We start from the raw sequence: 20,241 nt of genomic DNA on the forward strand, positions 1-20,241 counted from the left end.
GACGATGAAGTTGCAGTTTTGTTTTTGTGTTTAATGCTGATACTAAAGACAGCGCGTTAAGAGACTTTGTTTCGTGTATATACAGATTGGGTTAGATGGTGGAGTTGACGCAACGGAAGCGTGTGTCCTAATGACTGCGTCATTGGACCGCCACAAAAGAGAATCGAATGAGAGGAAGTGCCAGATGATAGCATGGTCTCGGTTATCGAATTGTGTGAATTGATTGTCACCTGGTGTATAGATTTGCATAGTCACGTCGAGTGGTGTCGTGGACATGATCACTACTTGAATCGATGGCTAATCATGAATTAGCACAGTTTATTCTCTTTAAATACTTTCTGTTACTTTCAAGTTTCACGCCATATTCATTCACAGAATCTTGCAATGATGACGGGAGCGTTGGAGCCCATTAAAAGAAATCTAGTAAGATTCTTTGCTCTAAATGATCTAGTCTAGATGACAGAAAATGGAAAAAGCCAGGGCGGCAGAGTTCTATCTCTAAATCGAAACCGCATTTCCTCTATCTACTAAAGCCGACACCTAACACGTTTCTCCCACTCACAACCGCGCCTCCTCCCCCGAAGCCATCGGATCCACATCGCTCAGCACATTCTTATTCACCCAGTCCGGCCTCTCACCCTTCACATAGCCGGGCTTGCTCGCCTCGCCTTCCAGCGCCTTCAAGCTGCCATCTTCGGCAAAGCCGTAGCGGCGGACCTCGCAGTTGCAGAAGCCCGTGCCCTTCTTGGGGTCGTAGTCGGTCCAGTCCTCCATGAGGTAGTGCAGGAAAGCGCCGTGGGTGACGAGCACGATGTTTTCCTCGGGGCGGGCGCGCAGCCAGGCGCGGAACAGCGCGGCGCGGCGCTCGACGGCCGGGAAGGATGGCGTGTAGATGCCGCTCTGTTGTGCTTGAATGTCAGAACGCTGCTCGAAAGGCCTCTTACTCTCTCGAGGTGGGGGATTGAAAAGAGAGCATATGATCAGACAGTAGAAATAGTAACGAGAGAGAACAAAAAAAAGAAAAAGGAATAGTAAATCTTACCTTCGAGTTCCACCCCTCCTCCACCAACCCGAAATCAATCTTCCCCAGATCGAACTCCACACTCTTCGCATCCACCATCTCGGGCAGCGCCGCCTTCAGCTCGTCCGCAGCGAATCCCGTGTCACACGGGTTGGCGGCGACCTCCTGGGCGTGGGGCACGAGGAGGAAAGGGACGTCGGGTCGCGCCAGGGCGGCGCCGAAGCAGTAGGATGCGGTTTGGATGGTGCGCTTCAGCGGCGACGCCATGACGATCGAGACCTTGTCATTGTCCGGAAAGGTCTCGCAGAGGGCGGCGCATTGCGTGTGGCCGAGCGGAGTGAGGTGGGGGTCGCGGAGGTGGTGGCGACGCTGTGGCGGGTCAGTTTCGGGGGGTGAGAATGGTCGGGGAAGGAAAAGCTGTTGGAATAGTGTAGGTTCCTTGGGTTCCGACAAAACAAGATGTAATGTATGGAATCCAAGGAGAAAAGGAGGTATTGGATCCTCGAAGTAGATACTGACATTGACATTGTGCTCGCCCTCGGCGTGGCGGACCAAATAGAGTGTCGGAGGCATGGTGATAGCGAAAGAGGACTGTGCGCAGGCGCCTTACTGTGGGATGCAAGTATTAGACTGCCTCAGGGTAAAATTTGTCCTTTTTAATGGCACGAATTTTCTTTTCACCGCTGGCTCGGCTTCGCGTCGGTCGTTGCCGAACTAATGAAAGTCACGGCCGCCGGCACGTTGCGGGGGCTTATGGGAGCCCTTTTCCGGAGCTGTAATACCAGTTGGTGTTGCCAAAGGCGAGGAACTTGCAATCTCCTGAGCTACTCTCATTTTTTGGGGGTATCAATAAAATGTTACGGACAGAAAAGAAGTGGTAATAATATACACAAAAAAAGAAATCCCGCTGCCCAACCGGCCAATCATTCTCGAACGTTGCCTCTGCGCTTGCACATTAACTTTCCACGACGTATCAGTTTCCCAGAATCGTCTAGCCCCATCGAATTCTTGCTTGTTCTCTGCAGAGTCTTATCCGGGAGTGATGCAAGCCATTATTGGTGTTTGCAAAGCAATAAGCTTTCAGCTCTTCCGTTGTCGATCTGCTCGTGCTTGACGTTCACCTCCATGCTACCTGATAGCGAGGAGCGGCGGTCTCGTAGTAAACTGCTGGTTTGTAGCAGATGGCGCGGCGGGCGGTTTCGTAGTTGGCGCAGATGTGGCAAGAGCGTGTCTCTCTCCACACATCCTCACAATGGCCGTGCGTGCGATATTCGATAGCCGGTCTCTCGGGATAGGCAATGGTACGGTAATGTCTACCCGGTCTGGAGATGTAGTAGTCGTGAGTGGTGGAAATTTCTCTGCGCTCGAGGACTGCGAGCTCAACAGGTCGCCCCAGCCTCTCTTCGTACTGTCTCTGCTTTCGGGAGAGGGAGACCTCTTCGAGCCACAGGCGAAGTGACATCTTCGTTGATTTGATGTTTCGGTGACCGAGTCAGAGGGGAATGTGAATGTGGTCGTTTGTATGGGAGGAGAATCAGAGGATGAGATCGAGTGTGATTGACTGCCTTGTTTTGAGCGATTCTTGGGAGCCCGAATCATGTGCTTTAATAGTCAAGACATCGACAGAGCTGACCACCGTTGTTGCACAAGTATGATGAATAGGGCTGCCGCTGAGCCTCATCGACTTGCCGCTAAATGCGCCTCAATGGCGCAAAAAGTGAGCACTAACACGCTTACGGCCACATGCAAACCATCTTGCAGCGGTTCGTGCGAGAACAGCCACAGCGTCAGCCGGCTGAGCCACACACACAGAAGAAACGGGTGGTCAGCCGACAGAGCCTGATAAGGCACGCGAAAAGTAGGGGCGGCTCTCAGGTGGAGGCTGAGCCTCATGGAAAAAGGGCATCCGGAATTTCTGGACAGCTTACTCGGGTACGCTGCCGCCACAAGAAAATCGGTCTCGTGTTAGCAAGCCTCCTGGGGCTGTTGACCTGCTGTCTGAGACATTTCTGTGACGCTTTACACATATTACTTTTGTCTTGACTTCGGAACCACGCGGGCCACGTCAGGAGGCCAATATGCAGAAGCTCGTGCGCTCGGTGTAGTTATGACTCTATGCATCCATATTAACACAGTCAATACTATAGGAACCTCAAGAATTACGGGCACCACAAATTAATCCAAAAAAGGTTTTAATCATGTCCTATGGATCGCTACCATTCATTTTCAATGTCTATGAGAATTGCTGTTGCACCTGAAGCAATCCAGCGTCTTCCACCTGGTTCCTTCCGGATAAGCCTCCAAAAAATAATCGAAAGAAGAAAGAGTCGAGTCCTCAAAAAGGAAGAGAAAAAAAAGGAAAGCGTCTTGTAAAAGAATCTCTTAGGCTGCCGAGTCGCCTATCTCCGTGCCCGATGTGAACGGCCCCCATCGGGTCGCTGCCTGAGAACAATTACCACGGTATTCAGCCCCTTGTCTCGGAGCACCCAAATCCCAGTATTTCAGCATTCAGCATTCACTGAAATCACATTGTCTAAGGCTTTTCATGGCTTCTCACATAGAGAAGGGTAAGGAAAGCTATTGGTAGAATATAGAATGGTGACTCATGTCCTATCCAGCTTGGTGGGTCACAACACACTATGGGTTGCGTCGGAAATGCGATACTACAAGCTGAGAAGCATAAGCTGCTGCCTTGAAAGATGGTGATCCGGAAAAAAAGAAAAAAGAAAAAGAAAGAATACAGGGGTGCACCTGATCGATACAACGGTAAGCATTGAATCTAAGGCTTTGAGAGTGAATGGATGAGCACGAGAAATGGAGTACTGCATATTATATTGCGCGAAATCACAACCTTCGTTGCATTTTGAGCACCTACTCCCCATTTTTTTAGCATGAGTTTTTAATATTTGGTGAAGGTATTATGTGTGCAGAACCCGAGAAAAGAACTGAAAACTGGGGGGTGGCTTGTAGAGAGAAGTCAGTGGGGGCCTTTTGTAAGGTAGTGAGGTTTCTTTGTTGTAAGTAGTCAAGAGATCGAGGATTTCATTCAAGTCATACCCTTGCCATACATGGACTTCAATGAGCCTTGTTTGGCTGCAACTTACGCACGATCAGTTACACAAAAAAGCCTTCGTTTATTTGACTTTTGCCATAGTTTTTGCTTTTGACCAGGTCTGCTTCAGCTGCTGATATCTATTTGAGATTCACGAAAACTTACCAAGTTCCCCGGACGATTTAAGCAGTGCTATAGTCATATAAGAGACTCAGAGAGCCGATATGTGTATTCCTTTCAAGAAGGAGCATTAGGGTTTGGATACGCGTTAGAACCTTTCAAATGCCAATGCCCTCGAGAATGACTGTTAAATAAGAACGGCCACTTTGAATATCGATAAGCCAAGCACTTTAAGATCTGGGCTTTCCGAACGATACGCATAACAGAAGCAGCTACTGGAAGAGGAGGGTGTAGGCGATGCGAGAATCTTAAAGGTTTGTCATGATGCGCTACGGATTACCATCGCAAATGGAGATCAGGCGAGAGCGAAAGTCTTCGCGGAGAGAGCGCATGCAGCGAGAGTCGTTTGTGAGGGTGAAGATAGCTCGGAAACGATTGAATTAATGGACTTACCAAGGGACCTAGTAAGCATGAGCTGTATGGAACATCAATGAGATGGAAGTCAAGGCTGAGGAGCATTCCGCACGGTTGGGGCGAACAGGAATTCAAGAAATGGTGTTGGAAGACCAGTAATCGCCATGAAAAAAGGCGGGGAGCGGCATTTTAATTAAAAGTTTGGATGCAATGAAAGATACGACAGTATACTATAGGGTGGGCTGGGTTTTATTTGCAACTGAAGTAGGCTTGCTGGCGCTGCTATTAGGCCTTACGACATGCATGGGCTCAGCCTCAATACCATCCATCAATGACGCAAGTAAAGGGCTACGCGAGCACATTCCAAGAGATAGCTGATGCGTTTCAGCTTTACTTGTCAGACGAATAGCGAGCGCCTTGCCAGCTATGCGGCACGTATAGTATTGACCAATGAGATACTTTGACTATGCGCGCGGCGTATGTCGTGGCACATGCGTATTGCTGGCCCCACAGAAGGCTTCAGCGCATGAGATGTATGAGGCACAGCAAGGCAGCAGAGCATCTCACAGTGACTTGCTATATAAACAAAGGTCGTGGATACAGAACCGTTTTCACTTTTTCATTCACTCAAGGATCAAAGTTTCGCATATCACCTCGATTTCATTCCACCATCGAAGCGCATACTGAGGGTCATATTCAAAGTAGCTTGGGTTCACATTGCGATTTCATTAGTATGCCTCCCTCTATGAGACATCTTATAGGTGGGAGCTAACATTGTACTAACCACAGAACAGACCGACCTAGCGTTGCACAGATTATGGCATCTTGCAACGTCTGCCAAAAGTCCTTCAAGTCTAAACAAGCTCTCCATCAACATAATGAAGACTCCCCCGCCCACAGACCCATCCGCTGCGAACCCTGCAACAAACCTTTCCAGAACCTAGAAGCCCTCGCGCAGCACAACCGCGACTCCCCAGCCCACAAGAACAACTACACTTGCCAGCCTTGCAACACCCCATTCCCAAGCTCAGCAGCCCTCGCCAAACACGTAAAGGACTCGCCCAACCACACCACTACCGTCTCGGCCCCTCGCCCTAAACCCACCACCACACCCCCGGCCGGCCCCCACCGGCACACCACCACCACCACCACCACCAACAGCGCCGCCCCCCCAACCCACCACCACCCCTGCAAGACGTGCGGCCGCACCTTCCTCACCGCCTCCGCCCTGTCCCAGCACACCCGCGACGCGCCGAAGAACCACGCCGCCGCCGCCGCCGCCACGCAGCACCCCTGCCCATCCTGCCCCGGGCGCTCCTTCGGCAGCGCGTCCGCCCTCGCCCAGCACGTCCGCGACGCGCCCTCGCACCACCACGCCGCCAACGGCGCCTCGCCCCCACCGCTCCAGCGACGCAGAGACACGCCGCTCGACCTCTTCTTCCGATCCTACCCGTCCTTCCGCTACGACCCCGCCCAGTCCCCGTCTGCCTCGTTCGCCGACCTGCGCGCGCACATGGGGTGGCACCGGCGGCGGAGGCGAAACGGCCAAGGCTACGAGGAAGAAGATCCTGCGGCTGACGAAGCGCGCGAGCGGTACGTCACGGCGCTGCGGCGCGAGCTGGAGGTGTGGTTCGGCGGCGAGGACGACCTGGCCAACTGGCAGGCGTTGTGCCGGGCCGTGGGCGCCGTCGTGCCGGCGGCGTCCAAGGGCGAGGCGGCGGCGACGGAGAAGGGATGCGAGCGCGCGCTGCGTGGCACGCACGTCAACCTCGTGGACCTGCTGGCGTGGGCGCGCGAGGACGAGGGCGTGAGGAGGAGGGGTGGTGATGATGACGGGCGGCGGACCGTGAAGGTGTTCGGGAGCGTGGGGGCGCTGGCGGAGTATTGCAAGAAGACGGGGAAGTGGTTCCCGCTGGAGGACGTGGAGAAGGCTGGAGAGCAGGGAGATGGGAACGTCGTGATCAGACATTTGTTGAGGAGGTTTACGGTGAAAAGGTTGCGCTAAAGGAGTAGATATGCTTAAGCACCTGAGGTGATTTTAGGAAGGTCTACATTTTCATGCAACAATATTAGAACACTGATCAATGGATCACGTTCAACGCAAAAGGAGGCACTTTGACATTTCGAAGACTCGGGTTCAATCAATGTTTTATTTGAAATCAAGGTGTGATTGGCTGTTATACTACCTCTAATCATGTAAGGGCTCAAACACAGAGTGCGGTTGCTTCCTAAGAGACGCTCCACCAAGGTAGAGGAATGCAGTTGGGAGTACTTCTATGGCGGTCATGGTGAGTGGTAACACCAGGCCGACATTGAACGTCTTTGGAGGTTCATTTTGGTGCACATGGTTCTTGACTGTAGGGCATGATTGGACATATCACCTGGGCGTTGGTTAGCGACGATATCCAACTTGAATACGGTGAATTAATTGTACGTGTTGACTTTTTCTCAGAGTGTGAATGTTCTCAACAGGATGTTCAGACAGGGATAAACTGAATAAAAAAAAATAAAACTCATCATTGGAGGGAGGGGAGAGGACAGAGGAAGAAACATACCTTGATGGAATCGGAGTGGCTCGTGCAGGAATAGCAGCTACGTCAGCCAAACCTACGAAGAGGCACGAGTATCACGGTGCACGGCTGAGACCGATTCATCGCATCTAACATGTATATTTTTCATGTCCTAGACGTCTATGGAAATCGTCATAGTCGTGGTGGGCAGTAAGCCAACTGCTTATTTCTCGTAGATCCAGGTGTGGTTGGCCTGGGTCCAGGTCTGGACCTCCTCAGGCTTGAACCAGAGAGCAATCTCCTTCTTGGCGCTCTCGACGGAGTCGGAGCCGTGGCAGACGTTGCGGCCGACGTCAATGGCGAAGTCGCCACGGATGGTGCCGGGGGCGGAGGCGAGGGGGTTGGTGGCACCGAGGATGACACGGCCGGTCTTGACGACGTCACGGCCCTCCCAGACCATGGCGCAGACGGGGCCGGAGCCCATGTCTGTCGGCAGGTGTCAGTTTCGGACGAGGGGCCGAGCAGAGGGCGGATACGTACAGGCAATCAGACCGGGGAAGAAGGGCTTGTCAGCGAGGTCGGCATAGTGCTTCTCGAGGTGCTCCTTGGAGGGAGTGGTGAGCTTGATGGCGGCAAGCTTGAAGCCACGGTTCTCAAAGCGGCCAATGATGCTGCCGACGAGGCCACGCTGGCACAGGGTTTAGCAAGGGTCCGGATCTTCAGGGTCGGCGACGGCGATCAAGGCGTCCACAGCAGCGTTGTGCTGCACATGGTAGGGCATTGAGGTGCGGGAGAGCGGCAACGCACCTGGACACCGTCGGGCTTGACGGCAATGAAGCTGCAAGCAGCCGTTAGCTTCACCGCTGTTACCCCTCCGCGAGGGTTTGCGAGCTCTGGACAGCTCGACTTTGTGGGAGCACGTACGTCTGCTCGGTAGTCATGATGTCGGATTGGTGGTTGTGGACGGTGAGGAGGTGGGTGCGGTCTTTGGGGCCTAGGCGCTTAAAGATGGGAGAAGAGAAGAGAGTCGGGGGAGGGGTGTTTTGCATCTTTTGAAGAGCATGGTGGGGCTGGGCCTCTAGCGCCGCCGCGAGCCAACGGGGGATCTCTCCGCAGAAATCACGTGTGAGCCAAGCAGCTCTCCGCCCGGGGAAAGCTGTCATCTACGGCAGCTGTCAAGCAACAGCTCCATTCCGACATCGCTGCCCAAGACCTTGCTGCATACGGACTGCAGCCTGGTATCTCAAACCATGCTGTCCGCCGCTGCCCCCCGCCGATGGGCGGCTGTGTTCCTGCTATTTACCGTCCTCTGCGTGCTGTTCACGCCCGCAGGTGCGCCCGGGAGCTTCCAGAGCTACGCCAGAGGGTAAACATTGCTGACAACGCGCCCGCAGAGATGGTTAAACACGACCTCTTCAAAACCTGCAATCAATCCGGCTTCTGCAAGCGTAACAGGGACTTTGCCGACAATGCTCAGTCTCTGTCTTCGACTTGGCAGTCCCCCTACAACCTAGACCCCGCCTCCGTGACTTTCGACAAGGGCCAATTGACCGCCACCGTCCTTAAGAAGGTCAATGGCCAAGACGACGTTCGTCTGCCGCTCACCGTCACCTTCCTCGAGTCCGGCACAGCCCGCTTTACCCTCGACGAGGAGAAGCGTCAGAAGGGAGAGATCGAGCTGCGACACGACAGCAAGGCCCGCAAGGAGCGTTACAATGAGGCTGAGAAGTGGGCTATAGTTGGCGGCCTCGACGTCAGCACTGGTGCTGCCATCAGCCCCGACGCTGAGGAAGGCACCACAAAGATTACCTACGGCCCTGGTGGCACCTTTGAAGCCGTAATCAAGCACTCGCCCCTGGCTGTCGATTTCAAGCGCGACGGAAAGACCCAGGTGCAGTTCAACGAGCGCGGTCTTCTGAACTTGGAGCACTGGCGGCCCAAGGTCGAGAAGGAGAAGAAGGAAGGCGAAGAGGGTGCTGCTGAGGAGGCTACCCCCGAGCCCACAGAGGATGAGAGCACCTGGTGGGACGAGTCCTTTGGTGGAAACACTGACTCTAAGCCGAAAGGTCCTGAAAGTGTTGCTCTCGACATCACCTTCCCCGACTATGAGCATGTCTATGGTATTCCCGAGCACGCCAGCTCTCTCTCGCTCAAGGAGACTCGGTAAGCCCCATCCTCAAACAATGCCAAGCATGGGCTAACATTCCTCAGCGGTGGTGATGGCGCCTACTCTGAGCCTTACCGCCTCTACAATGCCGATGTTTTTGAATACATCATGGACAGCCCCATGACCCTCTATGGTTCCATCCCCTTCATGCAGGCCCACCGCAAGGACTCTACCGTTGGTGTCTTCTGGCTTAATGCTGCTGAAACCTGGGTCGATATCGTGAAGGCGAAGAGCGCTGCCAATGCTCTTAGCCTGGGTGTTGCCGGCCATACTGATACCAAGACCCACTGGATCTCTGAGAGTGGTCTCATTGACGTTTTTGTCTTCCTCGGCCCGACGCCCAAGGACGTGGTCAAGAGCTACAGCGAGCTCACCGGTTACACTCAGCTTCCCCAAGAGTTCGCTATTGCCTACCACCAGTGCAGGTGGAACTATGTCACCGACGAAGATGTCATGGACGTCGACCGCAAGTTTGACAAGCACGACATTCCCTATGACGTTATCTGGCTTGATATTGAGTACACCCACGAGAAGAAGTACTTCACCTGGGACCCCATGACTTTCCCCAAGGCCCTGGAAATGCACCAGCACCTCGACAAGCACGACCGCAAGCTTGTTGCCATCATTGACCCCCACATCAAAAACGTCGCCGACTACCCCATTGTCGATGAGCTCAAGAGCAAGGATCTTGCTGCCAAGACGAAGGATGGTAACCAGTACGAAGGCTGGTGCTGGCCGGGTTCCTCCTACTGGGTCGATTGCTTCAACCCTGCTGCTATTGAATGGTGGAAGACGCTCTTCAAGTACGACAAGTTCGAGGGCACGGCCCCGAATACCTTCATCTGGAACGACATGAACGAGCCGTCCGTATTCAACGGTCCTGAGACTACCATGCCGAAGGACAACCTGCACTTCGGCAACTGGGAGCACCGTGATGTCCACAACATCAACGGCATGACCTTCCACAATGCTACCTACCAGGCCATGCTTGAGCGCAAGAAGGGCGAGATCATTCGTCCTTTCATCCTGACCCGCTCTTTCTACGCCGGTAGCCAGCGACTTGGTGCCATGTGGACCGGTGACAACCAGGCCAACTGGGACCATCTTGCGGCTTCAATCCCCATGGTCCTCAATCAGAACATTGCTGGCTACCCCTTCGCGGGCGCTGACGTTGGTGGCTTCTTTGGTAACCCCGGCAAAGATCTCCTTACTCGCTGGTACCAGGCGGGTGCTTTCTATCCCTTTTTCCGCGGTCACGCCCACATCGACACTCGCCGCCGTGAGCCCTACCTTGCCGGCTCGCCCTACACTGAGATCATCACCCAGGCCCTTCGTCTGCGTTACTCCCTCCTGCCCGCCTGGTACACCGCTTTCCACGAGGCCAGCGTCGATGGCTCCCCCATCATCCGCCCGAACTACTACGTCCATCCCACCGACGAGAAGGGCTTCGCCATTGACGACCAGCTCTATGTTGGCTCGACCGGCCTCCTTGCGAAGCCCGTCGTCACCGAGGGCGCTGAGAGCGTCGATATCTACATCGCCGATGACGAGCCCTACTACGACTACTTCGACTACACCGTCTACACCGGCCCTGGCACCAAGACCATCGCGGCGCCGCTCGACAAGATCCCGCTGTTCATGCAGGGCGGCCACATTATCCCGCGCCGCGACCGCCCGCGCCGCAGCTCCGGCCTGATGAAGTACGACCCGTACACGCTCGTCGTCGTGCTGGGCAAGGACGGCACCGCGTCGGGCGAACTGTATGTCGACGACGGCGAGACTTTCGACTACGAGCAGGGCGCCTACATCCACCGTCGCTTCCTGTTCGACACCACCACCAAGGCCCTCACCTCCGTCGACATCGGCACATCTGGCGCCAAGACCGCTGCCTACCTCAAGGCCATGGCCAAGGTGCGCGTTGAGAAGGTCATCGTCGTCGGCGCGCCCGCCGAGTGGGAGGGTCAGGAGCACGTCTTCGTCAGCGAAGAGGGCGCCAAGGAGAGCCAGCGCAGGCGTAAGGTGAGCGTCAGCTACACCAAGGCTCAGGGCGGCAAGGCGGCCTTCGCCGTCGTCAGGGATCCCAAGGTCAGCATCACCAAGGGATGGAAGATTGATTTTGGTGGTGAGGCGGCCGATGAGCACCATGGACACGCGCACTAGAGCTGGGACCAATGGACAAAAAAGGCAAGTAAAATGCCAGGAAGGGGGTGGAAGTAGAGAAGGAAGAGTCACGATAGATACGAACGCACCCTTTAGTTTGTGTATACACGATCCTTGGAGCAAAGAGCGACACCAAGAGACATTAGAAGCGTGATTGTGTATATCATTCTCCTCTTAACCTGTCATCCTTATTCATGCTGCTTTATACAAAGATCACCATCCATTCATCCAGCACTAATCTAAAGGTGAATTTTTGTCGTAATCGCATATAACCATGCAGTGCTATGAACGATAGATACGCAATGCTTTTTCTCCATCAGAGAGCGGTGATCATATGAAGGCCCGGAAGATATCATTCGCTTTGGCTTTTTCCTCTTTCTTCCGCTCGCTCCGTCCTTCCGTGTCGCCATTTGCTTCCACCACGCTTTCACTCTTCTTTTCCTTTTTCACAACGCTGCTCCCATTCTCTTCTTCCTCAACCTTGATAACTTTTGGGCCATCGCCGCCGACCCACCACTCCCTCAACTCCCACGCCCGCCTCCTCTCCTCATCGCCATACTCGACCGGCGGCCCATGCACCTCTTCTTTCGTCGCACCACTGACTGGATTATGAAGCGGAGGAAGAGAGCGCCGAAGCTGACTCTCTTCCACTTTCTCATCTGCACTCTCCTCCTCTGACGAGTCCTCCTTCTGCTCGCCTCCTTCCTCTTCCGGCCCCGACGACGGCGGTATCACCGCGCCCCAAAGCCCGCTCATGACATCGGCCCAGATCGGCCTCGTCGAGTCCATGATGGTGCTCTTCCGCTTCTCCTTCTTCTTGGCCTTCTTTTCTTTCTTCTCCTCGTCATTGTCCTCAGGGCCCCCGTTCTGGACCGAAGAAGCCCGCGATTGGGATTGCGACTGCGACTGCGACGTCCCATGCCCATGTCCGTACCGGAACACGCACCAAGCGCTCTCCTCGCCGCTCACCAGCATCAGGCCCTTCTTGCTGCTCTTGACCGCAAACCCGCGCAGCAGCACCGGATCGCCCACGTCGAGCTCCGGCAGCGCCGCCTTCCACGGGCGGAAGACCTGCACGCGGACCGTTTGCTCGTTGGCGCCGCCGCCGACATCACCGTTGCTTCCATCGTCGTCGTCGCCGCCACCGCCATCCAGGTTAAGCAAGCTCGCGTCCGTGATGCTGAAGACGGTGTGGTAGTCGCGCGCCCCGGCCGTGGCGCGGACGGGCAGCTTGTTGGGGCGGGTGCAGACGGCGAGCACGTCGACGAGCTGCTGCGATGGGGAGTTGACGAACGAGCGCAGGTTGTTGAGCGAGGTGAAGTATGAGTATGCCGTGCGCGTGCCTTGGGAGAGGGACTCTTGTAGTAGCTGTTGTTGCTGCTGCTGCGTCGGCGGTGGCGACGTGCGTTCGATGGTGCTGGACTTCAGTGGCTGGGGGAGCTCGGCCATGGTTGTGTCGTCTGCTGCTTTAGGTGAGTGAGGGGCGACAACGGAGTCGGTCATGGCGGTGTCCTCATTTAAGGCTTCGTCCCGCTGCTGTTTGACGTTTGGCTGGATAACCGTTTGCATCTCTGCTGTTTGCGAAGTGTTGTGAGAGAAGCTAGGCGTTGCGAGTGTTGCTTGTGTCAGATGGGGTGTGGGCGGGAAGTGGCTATCGTCATGTGCTTTCCGCGCAGTGGGCTGCAGCTGAGAGAGCTCCTGACTTGCTTCTGGGGTGAGAATACTACTTTCTTGAGGATGCTGAGGACGGGTTGTCGGCTTTATTGGATTGATTGGCGCCTCAATCGGAGGGGATGACCACACGTCTTGCGATTGCTCATGTATCATCGTCGGTGATTGATGGCCATGAGTAGCGTTATTGCGAGTCTGAGACATGTGCTCACTTTGCGATTCTTCAACTTGAGTCTCCTCTCCAAACTGCTTCCGTTCAATGGGAGAAGGGGCCCGAATAGTCTGTTGAGAGTCGTCGTCTTCTACTGACTGCGTCACTTGTTCTTCTTCCCGCATGAGTTCAAAGGGGAATTGCGAGGTTCTCATTGCACGTATGATGCTTGAGTCGTCCTGCAACATTGAAGAATGAGTGGGGCCCATGTTGTCATATTCATCACGTAGAATCGAGGATTGCCTGCTTTGAGCCTCCTGCTCAAGCACTTGCTGAGACGACTGTTGGGTTTCGGTTTGCTCCTCTTGCTTCTTAGAGCCCCATTTAAAATCGAGTTCAGGAAAGGGAGAAGAAGAGCGCTCCGCAGTCAAGTTTTCGTCTGTATCGCCTTCCAGTTCCCTCTGAAGCCTCTGATTCTGGGCTTCATGCGGATCTTCGAAAGAGCCTTGACTAGCATGGAGGGAAATATTTGAGGCAGGTTCCGGGGCCACAGGGGTGATTGGACTCATTGACGGCCGCTCTAAGCTTTCCTCCCGAGTTTGCTGGCTCATCTGAGAAAGTTCTCCAAGAACCTGGCTTGGTTCCAAGCCAGCAGATGGCTCAAACTCCGTAGGAACAGGGCCATCGGAAGGAACAGACGGCGATGACGGTCGTTGAGTTGAGATTGACGCATTAGAGTTCCATTCATTTTCTGAATCTTTGACTTCAATTCGTCTCCGCCGCTGAGCAACACGAGCCGCAACTCCGGATGTTTCTTGTGATGCGCGCGGCGTTCGTGAGGTTTGAGAAGAGCGAAGGTTGCGTTTCTGGCTCCGGGAAGGTGTGGAAGTATCAGCCTGAGAAACGGTCTCAACTGTCGACTGACGCGTCTTGCGTTGTTGAGAGGCCAATTCTTCTGTATACTGGCGAGTCCTGCGACGTGTCTGTGGGGTTGAAGGGGGATTGCGAGCAGTTCTGGCTTTTTCTTGCGTGTGAGGTGGTTCATCTGCCTGTGGCTCTGGCTGGGTAACTGGAGGCTCTTCAGGCAAAGAAGTTGTTCCAACAGTTTCCTTCTGACGAACGGATGGCGATTTAAACGGTTCATCCACCGGAACGTCGGCGGATGGCTCCCCTTCCTCTCCTTCAGAGCTATCACTTCCTAGATCAACGATATCTACCGCTGACGAAGCCGGAGGTCTGCCTGTTTGTGAGGTTGATGGGTCAAATATCCTCTTTTGTGGTGTGCTGGAAGGCCTGTTCTCGCTCGCTCTTGCTTCGTTACTCGCCTTGGGAGTAGATGCAACGTCGGGAGGGGTAACGGCTGTTGCATCTGGCATGTCCCAATCATCGTCCTCAAACACAGGCATCACCGTATCATCACTCTCTGGCAAGTCTCTGCGCTCTAAGAGATTCGTACCCAATGCCTGTCCAGGAGCGCGCTTAGCTGCTACCGATGTTGAAGATCCGTGCTCATCGGGAATAACGTCCTGTGTACCTGGGATACGCGATACCTCGTGTAATGTGGGATGCGCGATATCCTGCAGCTGCGGTGTTTGATGTTCTTCATCTCGTAGCGGTTTGATGGGGGCAGCTAAAGGTTCGGGGATCTCACGAACAGGTGCTTCCTCCTCAGCTTCAGGCCCAATTACCGGGCTTGAGTGGTCGGCCTCCACATGGGTGCCAGTGATAGATTCATGAGCCTGAGTTTCTTCCTGTAAATCCACAATCTCGGGCTTCTCACGAGAGGCCTTGCGTGATGCGCGCACAGCGGATAATACTGATCCATCTAGACCAAAATGATGGCTCTCCTCTTCATGGATTTTGAGTTGAGGGTCTTCCTGCGGAACATTCGGGGCTTTTGCCAACAGTTGGGCCACCGGATCAGGGTTAGGATCTTTTTGCTGGCTGTCTGCGCCTGGCAGGGCTTCCTGAGAGGCCTGAGCAACCGACATTGCCGTAGCTGGCCGTATCGTGTGCTCTTCTTGCCGTTGCGGGCCGGTCTCAGTGACACGTGGTGTTTGTTCCGTGAGCGAGCTAGGACGTGCATCCATGTAAGATGACGCTTCTGTCGCGCCTGGAAAGGGCGAGGGCAATGGCAACGCTGTAGAAGCAACCGGGTGAAGCTGTGGAGTAGAAGGCGCGTTGACGGGACCAATGAGTGGCGTTCTTGTAGGAGATTTTGAGTCCGTTAGGTCCTGTTGGGGAAGGAGCAAAACAGGTGGAGGCATGGTAGAAGCAGTGGATTCCGCAGCGAGATTTGACAGTGGGGTTGCCTCTGGTATACTTGCTGGTTGGTTTTCTACATCAGAAGAACGCAGGTTTGTTTGCTCGCCTTCCTTTGCTCTTGTAAATCCATACGAAGTGGCGCTATCCTCCGTATCTCCAAAAGGCATCTTGATGTCTTGATCTGAAACGCTTGGAGACATTCTCTGAGTTTCAGAGTGCTCATCTACATCTTCGGCAGACTCAACGGATTCTTTCAAAGTACCGGGATATGAGCGTTGATCAAGCTGTGGTTGACTGGGTGTCTCTGGTGAAGCCTGCTCGACCTCGCTCATGTCTTCTTCTGTACTGGACAAGCGGATAGGCGCTGGTTGAACCCTGACATTAGGCGTCGTCTCCTGGCTCTCATTTTCAGAGAGCTCCGACTCTTGTTCTTCCGAATCCATCTCGGTAGGACTCATCTCAACAACCTCAATGCCGTCCTCATCAGACTCCAATTCGGTATCACCCGCGGACTCGTCAATACGTACTGACGCCGCAGCACTTGGAGCAGCTACATCGGTGTCAGTCAGAACAGACGGTAGTGATTCAACATCTGAATCTCCATGGATGTCTTCAACATCCTGCAATGAGAACTGTGCAGCGGGTTCATCTTCCGGCTCGTCTGGGAAAACGTTCATTTCTGCATCTTTTCCTTGATTATCATGCGTTTCTTCGAGATATTGCTCATACAGGGCATCATCCTGCTCTTTCATGCTGTCCCGCAGATGCTTCCTTCCCATTGAGCGAGCAGCGCCGCGTTCAGCTACGGGCAGCGCATCTTCATTAGGGGCAGACTCAGGAATCAGTTCTTCTTCATCTAGTCCGGGCTCAGCAGGCGTATTTGTTGCCGAGGTTGGTGTCTGAGGAAGCGCAGGAACATGGGATTTGGAAGCGAATACTCTTTCAGTGGGGCTGGCAAGACCGTCTTCGTCCACGGACATGGCGTCGCCCTTTTCGGGGGAGGGCGTCCGAGCGGCATAAGTCCAGACACCAACATTCCTGAAGGACGTTCTCCTCCTTTTCCGGCTTTTCGACTCATCCTCATCGGCAAAGAGATCGTAATCCGAAAGCGACCCGCCAGAGAGCCGGCTATGCCTCAAGAAAGCCGGCGAGGACCAAGTGTTGAAGCGCAGACCCTCGGCGCTGAACCTGCCCACAATCTTGCTTGGAGTATTTAAAACAGCCTCCTCTTCGATCTCGACTTCTTCTGGCTCGGGCGTGCTGCGCTCAACGTGGATATTTGCAAATTGCTTGCCGTCGCGGGTGACGAGCATGGCCAGCCTATCTCTGAACCCCAGTTCCCAGTCGACGCTCTTTCCCGGGGTGCGCACGACCTCCTCCTCGCCGCTGGGCTGCAACCATTGTATACCGCCGAGCTTCAGGACGACTTTATCTCCGATTCCGAGCTGCGAAGTCGCAACGGCGTAGGCGGCATCTCCAGAGAACTGGACGCGGACTTGGCCACGGCGGCGGCGCAAGCGAAAATCAGGGTCGGCGAGAAGCAGAGCGCATGTGCGGGTAGACGAAGAGTAGGGCCAGAGGATGGTTACAAGGGCGGTAATGGACTTGGTGGCCGGAGCTGGCAAGGAAGGGTGGAGCGTCGCGATGGGAATGCGCTCGGAGGCGACGGACGCCATGGCGGGGTGTTGATGCGGGCGCTGCTATGACGGTGGACTGGAGGCAGGCTGCATGGCGAAAAAGTGTGTGTCGCAACTCGTTTCACAAGGAAGCGGTTCTCGTACAAGGGAGCGGCGCGCAAGTGGCAGGCGCGTGGGCGGATGCTATGGAAGGCGCGTCCGACGGGCCGTGGCTCAAGCGCATGACGCACGCCCTACCCAGCGATCCCACCCCTCAACACCCCACGATGAACTCTACAATCACGTCACACGCGACACTTTACATTTACTATCACCAACTATACTTGGTCTGTCTCGCGCGCCGCTCAGGCCTCGCTCTCCCGCGAATAGGCTCTGGATGGCTTCATCAATTGGCCGCAGGCGACGCTATCGTCTCTTCTCCAGTTCGCTTCCACTACGGACTTCTTCGTCACCAAAATCCCATGTGCTTCTTCAGGCGCTGGAATCCAGCTTGTCGGCCTAGATGCTGAACACATCACATCGTTCCTCGAGCCCCAGTTCCAGTTCTGCAGCCAGACAGTTGGTCCCACCGGGCTTTCTGAGATGGTTGGCAACCGCATGTTCCCCCGCGATGGACCCGCCGGGCCGAGGAGGCAAGGGAATATCTTGACCAGCAAAGGTTTCGACGCCATGAGGGACGCGCAAATGATGCCGACGTTGGCCTCGATGGTTGACCACGTGATCGCTGAGATGCCTCCGTCTAGAAGTCTGCGTCAGCATGCCTCTTGAATCAACACGCAACTTTGAGACCTGCCTTCAGCTTTGCCTTCCTGAGATAATCTCTGCACAAGCGACAGACGCAACACACTGACAATGCAGACACTGCCTTGAGCATTAGCGAAACCATCACCAAAGCCTGCCGACAAGGTATTCTCACAATCCGCCGACGGCGAACACGGCCAAAACACCAATTTTTTGCCTCGGAGGCAACCGCAATCTCCTGAGCAGCGGCATTGGGAGTAGCCAGATGATGAAGTCGATGATTATCCCGATGGAAGACGTTACAAGCCAGTATATCTCAGCGTCTCTGCATTTTCCGGGCACAAGGGGGTCCCAGTATCTTCGGACAGGATCGCACATCAATATTCCACCAAAGAATCCGTACAGCGCTGCTCCGAGGACGACGATGAGGAGTACTTTGCACAGCCTCTGAGCCCAGGACTGGTGGAAGAGTCGAAGGTACTGAAGAAGAAACGACGTCTTGGTAGCATTGATCAGGATTTGGTATAGCAAGTTGCTGCACAGAACCAGCTGGGAAGTGGACCGAGTCAGATCGGGTCTTCCTTGTGGAAATGGAACGTGCTTACCAGTGCCAGCTTCGACACATTTCCCGCTTCTTCTTCCCACATGTGCCCGGCCATCCTGGACGCAACTTGGACCTCGCCACCTACTACCGCAGTCATTGCGATTGACAGCATCTAAATATGTTGTCAGCAGGGAATTCGCAGATATCAACCCTGACTTACTATCGCGAAAAGTATCAGCCAGTCCTCAAGCTTTACCGTCTGTGTGAGACAGAGTCTCGAATACCACCTAAACATCACAGCAACACTCGCTAAGATGGTAAAGACGACTGCCGGCAGTAGCGCCTGCCATCCGATATGGAGCGGTGCTTCAGCTTTGACATTCGTCGATTTCTGATCCAGGTGTGCATAGAGAAGCGGCGAGGTACTTCTGGCGAAGTGAGTGTAATGACGCCATATTTGTGGTTCCTCTTCCATCATCAGAGAGTTTACCGCTGACAAACGCGTAGAGAATGGAGATAGAGAAGAGCTCGTTCCCAGTGTTAGATGTGACGCCGTGTGATTAAAGGCCACACCCATCGACAAAGAGTTAGGTAACGGCCTCCATCAAGTTCTGGATTCATCCCTGGTTTCCGCATTTCTCAGTAGAACAACACGCGCTTTTCTCGGATAGCCTCTGGAGGCTCCCATGGCGCACCCTGACCGCTCTCAGCGATAACCAATGAGGCACCGCAACCGGATAGTCTGTCGCACATCTTGGCCATCGGCAAGGCATATGAAGCAGAACAGCGCCCGCAGAACAGGAAGTGCGGAGTCGGTAGCGTTGAGCCAGGGAGGACTTGGCGTCCTCATGGCTGAAGGAGATGACGAAAAATCCACGACAACAAAGGCTCACGTAGGACGTGACGTTCCCTATGACGAGGAAAGCGACGATGCAGGGTCTTCTGACGAGCTTGGCTTTGCTGCATAGCGAACACATCGTCACAGCGGCTATGCGAAAGGCACGCTCGCCAGCTCACGCAAAGATGGCACCATGTCCCAGCGGCTGCATTCCACGGGTAACTTATCACCCAGCGAAGAACGTGCGCGCAACCTTATACGGTAAAAGACTCGCGAGGGGCAAGGGACGATCCGATGCGCCTGCTGCCTCGGGCTAGCGCCTGGGTATTTCGGCCCACTGGCGATCTGCCGCCTCCACTTCCCTGCCACCCGCCACCAAGCAGCCTCGATAATATCATGCGCCATGAAAGTCAACATGCCGCGCTCGCCCGAAACTGAACATCGTCCGTGCCACCTCGCCTTTGGCCAGATAACATCCGAACGAACAAGCATCACGAACCTTAACAATGCTGCTTACTCGAAGAGCGTGGACTTAATTTTTTACCCTCACCAGTACGAACCGCACTGTTTACGACATCTCCAGCCACCTTCGCCTCGCTCGTTCTCACGCTTGCTACTCGATAAGTTCCCACTGCCTATCAACTGTGCGGAACGAGTTGGTTCAGATAATGCCCGAGCTGATGTGGAAGGTGAGTACCAACTTGACCATTCCGGCGCTCGCCACGGCTCGTGGATAATCCTCGCTAGCACGACAGCACCCTTACACTCCTCCCCACACCGGCATAGTCACGACTACTGAGGCTGCGAAAAACAGCAGCCTTATCAACACAACCGTACATCTTCGTCGGCTCATGACAGGATTACCACGTCACTTGCCGCTCGTTACGGAAGCGTGCACTCACCCTCCATCAGATCAATCGCTCCTTCCTCTGGACCGATACCCACTACAA

The 20,241-nt window shown here is 54.5% G+C and overlaps 6 protein-coding genes across 6 annotated transcripts; 3 read left to right on the forward strand and 3 right to left on the reverse strand.

The window, feature by feature from the left end:
• Positions 1 to 558: 558 nt before the first annotated feature.
• Positions 559 to 1,594, reverse strand: LTHEOB_3653 (Phosphoglycerate mutase family protein; the record flags this gene model as incomplete). The annotated part of the gene is made up of 3 exons (XM_035512600.1): positions 559 to 900; positions 1,043 to 1,390; positions 1,541 to 1,594. The coding sequence occupies 3 exons, from the start codon at positions 1,592 to 1,594 to the stop codon at positions 559 to 561; spliced, it is 744 nt and encodes a 247-aa protein (XP_035362741.1).
• Positions 1,595 to 5,133: 3,539 nt separating this feature from the next.
• LTHEOB_3654 (Zinc finger and btb domain-containing protein 48) lies at positions 5,134 to 6,612 on the forward strand (the record flags this gene model as incomplete). Its single annotated transcript, XM_035512601.1, has 2 exons — positions 5,134 to 5,140; positions 5,402 to 6,612. The coding sequence occupies 2 exons, from the start codon at positions 5,134 to 5,136 to the stop codon at positions 6,610 to 6,612; spliced, it is 1,218 nt and encodes a 405-aa protein (XP_035362742.1).
• A 728-nt stretch (positions 6,613 to 7,340) lies between these two features.
• LTHEOB_3655 (Nucleoside diphosphate kinase protein) lies at positions 7,341 to 8,166 on the reverse strand (the record flags this gene model as incomplete). Its single annotated transcript, XM_035512602.1, has 4 exons — positions 7,341 to 7,603; positions 7,658 to 7,805; positions 7,925 to 7,955; positions 8,042 to 8,166. 4 exons carry the CDS (start codon positions 8,164 to 8,166, stop codon positions 7,341 to 7,343), a joined length of 567 nt encoding a protein of 188 aa, XP_035362743.1.
• A 201-nt stretch (positions 8,167 to 8,367) lies between these two features.
• Positions 8,368 to 11,444, forward strand: LTHEOB_3656 (Alpha glucosidase ii; the record flags this gene model as incomplete). Its single annotated transcript, XM_035512603.1, has 3 exons — positions 8,368 to 8,449; positions 8,512 to 9,280; positions 9,329 to 11,444. The coding sequence occupies 3 exons, from the start codon at positions 8,368 to 8,370 to the stop codon at positions 11,442 to 11,444; spliced, it is 2,967 nt and encodes a 988-aa protein (XP_035362744.1).
• Positions 11,445 to 11,774: 330 nt separating this feature from the next.
• LTHEOB_3657 (Telomere end binding protein) lies at positions 11,775 to 17,207 on the reverse strand (the record flags this gene model as incomplete). Its single annotated transcript, XM_035512604.1, has 1 exon — positions 11,775 to 17,207. The coding sequence occupies one exon, from the start codon at positions 17,205 to 17,207 to the stop codon at positions 11,775 to 11,777; it is 5,433 nt and encodes a 1,810-aa protein (XP_035362745.1).
• Positions 17,208 to 17,434: 227 nt separating this feature from the next.
• Positions 17,435 to 17,936, forward strand: LTHEOB_3658 (uncharacterized protein; the record flags this gene model as incomplete). Its single annotated transcript, XM_035512605.1, has 2 exons — positions 17,435 to 17,494; positions 17,538 to 17,936. 2 exons carry the CDS (start codon positions 17,435 to 17,437, stop codon positions 17,934 to 17,936), a joined length of 459 nt encoding a protein of 152 aa, XP_035362746.1.
• Between the last annotated feature and the right edge of the window lie 2,305 nt (positions 17,937 to 20,241).

This window comes from Lasiodiplodia theobromae, assembly GCF_012971845.1.
Source record: "Lasiodiplodia theobromae strain AM2As chromosome Unknown scaffold_9, whole genome shotgun sequence".
In the NCBI taxonomy this organism is placed as follows: Eukaryota; Fungi; Ascomycota; class Dothideomycetes; order Botryosphaeriales; family Botryosphaeriaceae; genus Lasiodiplodia; species Lasiodiplodia theobromae.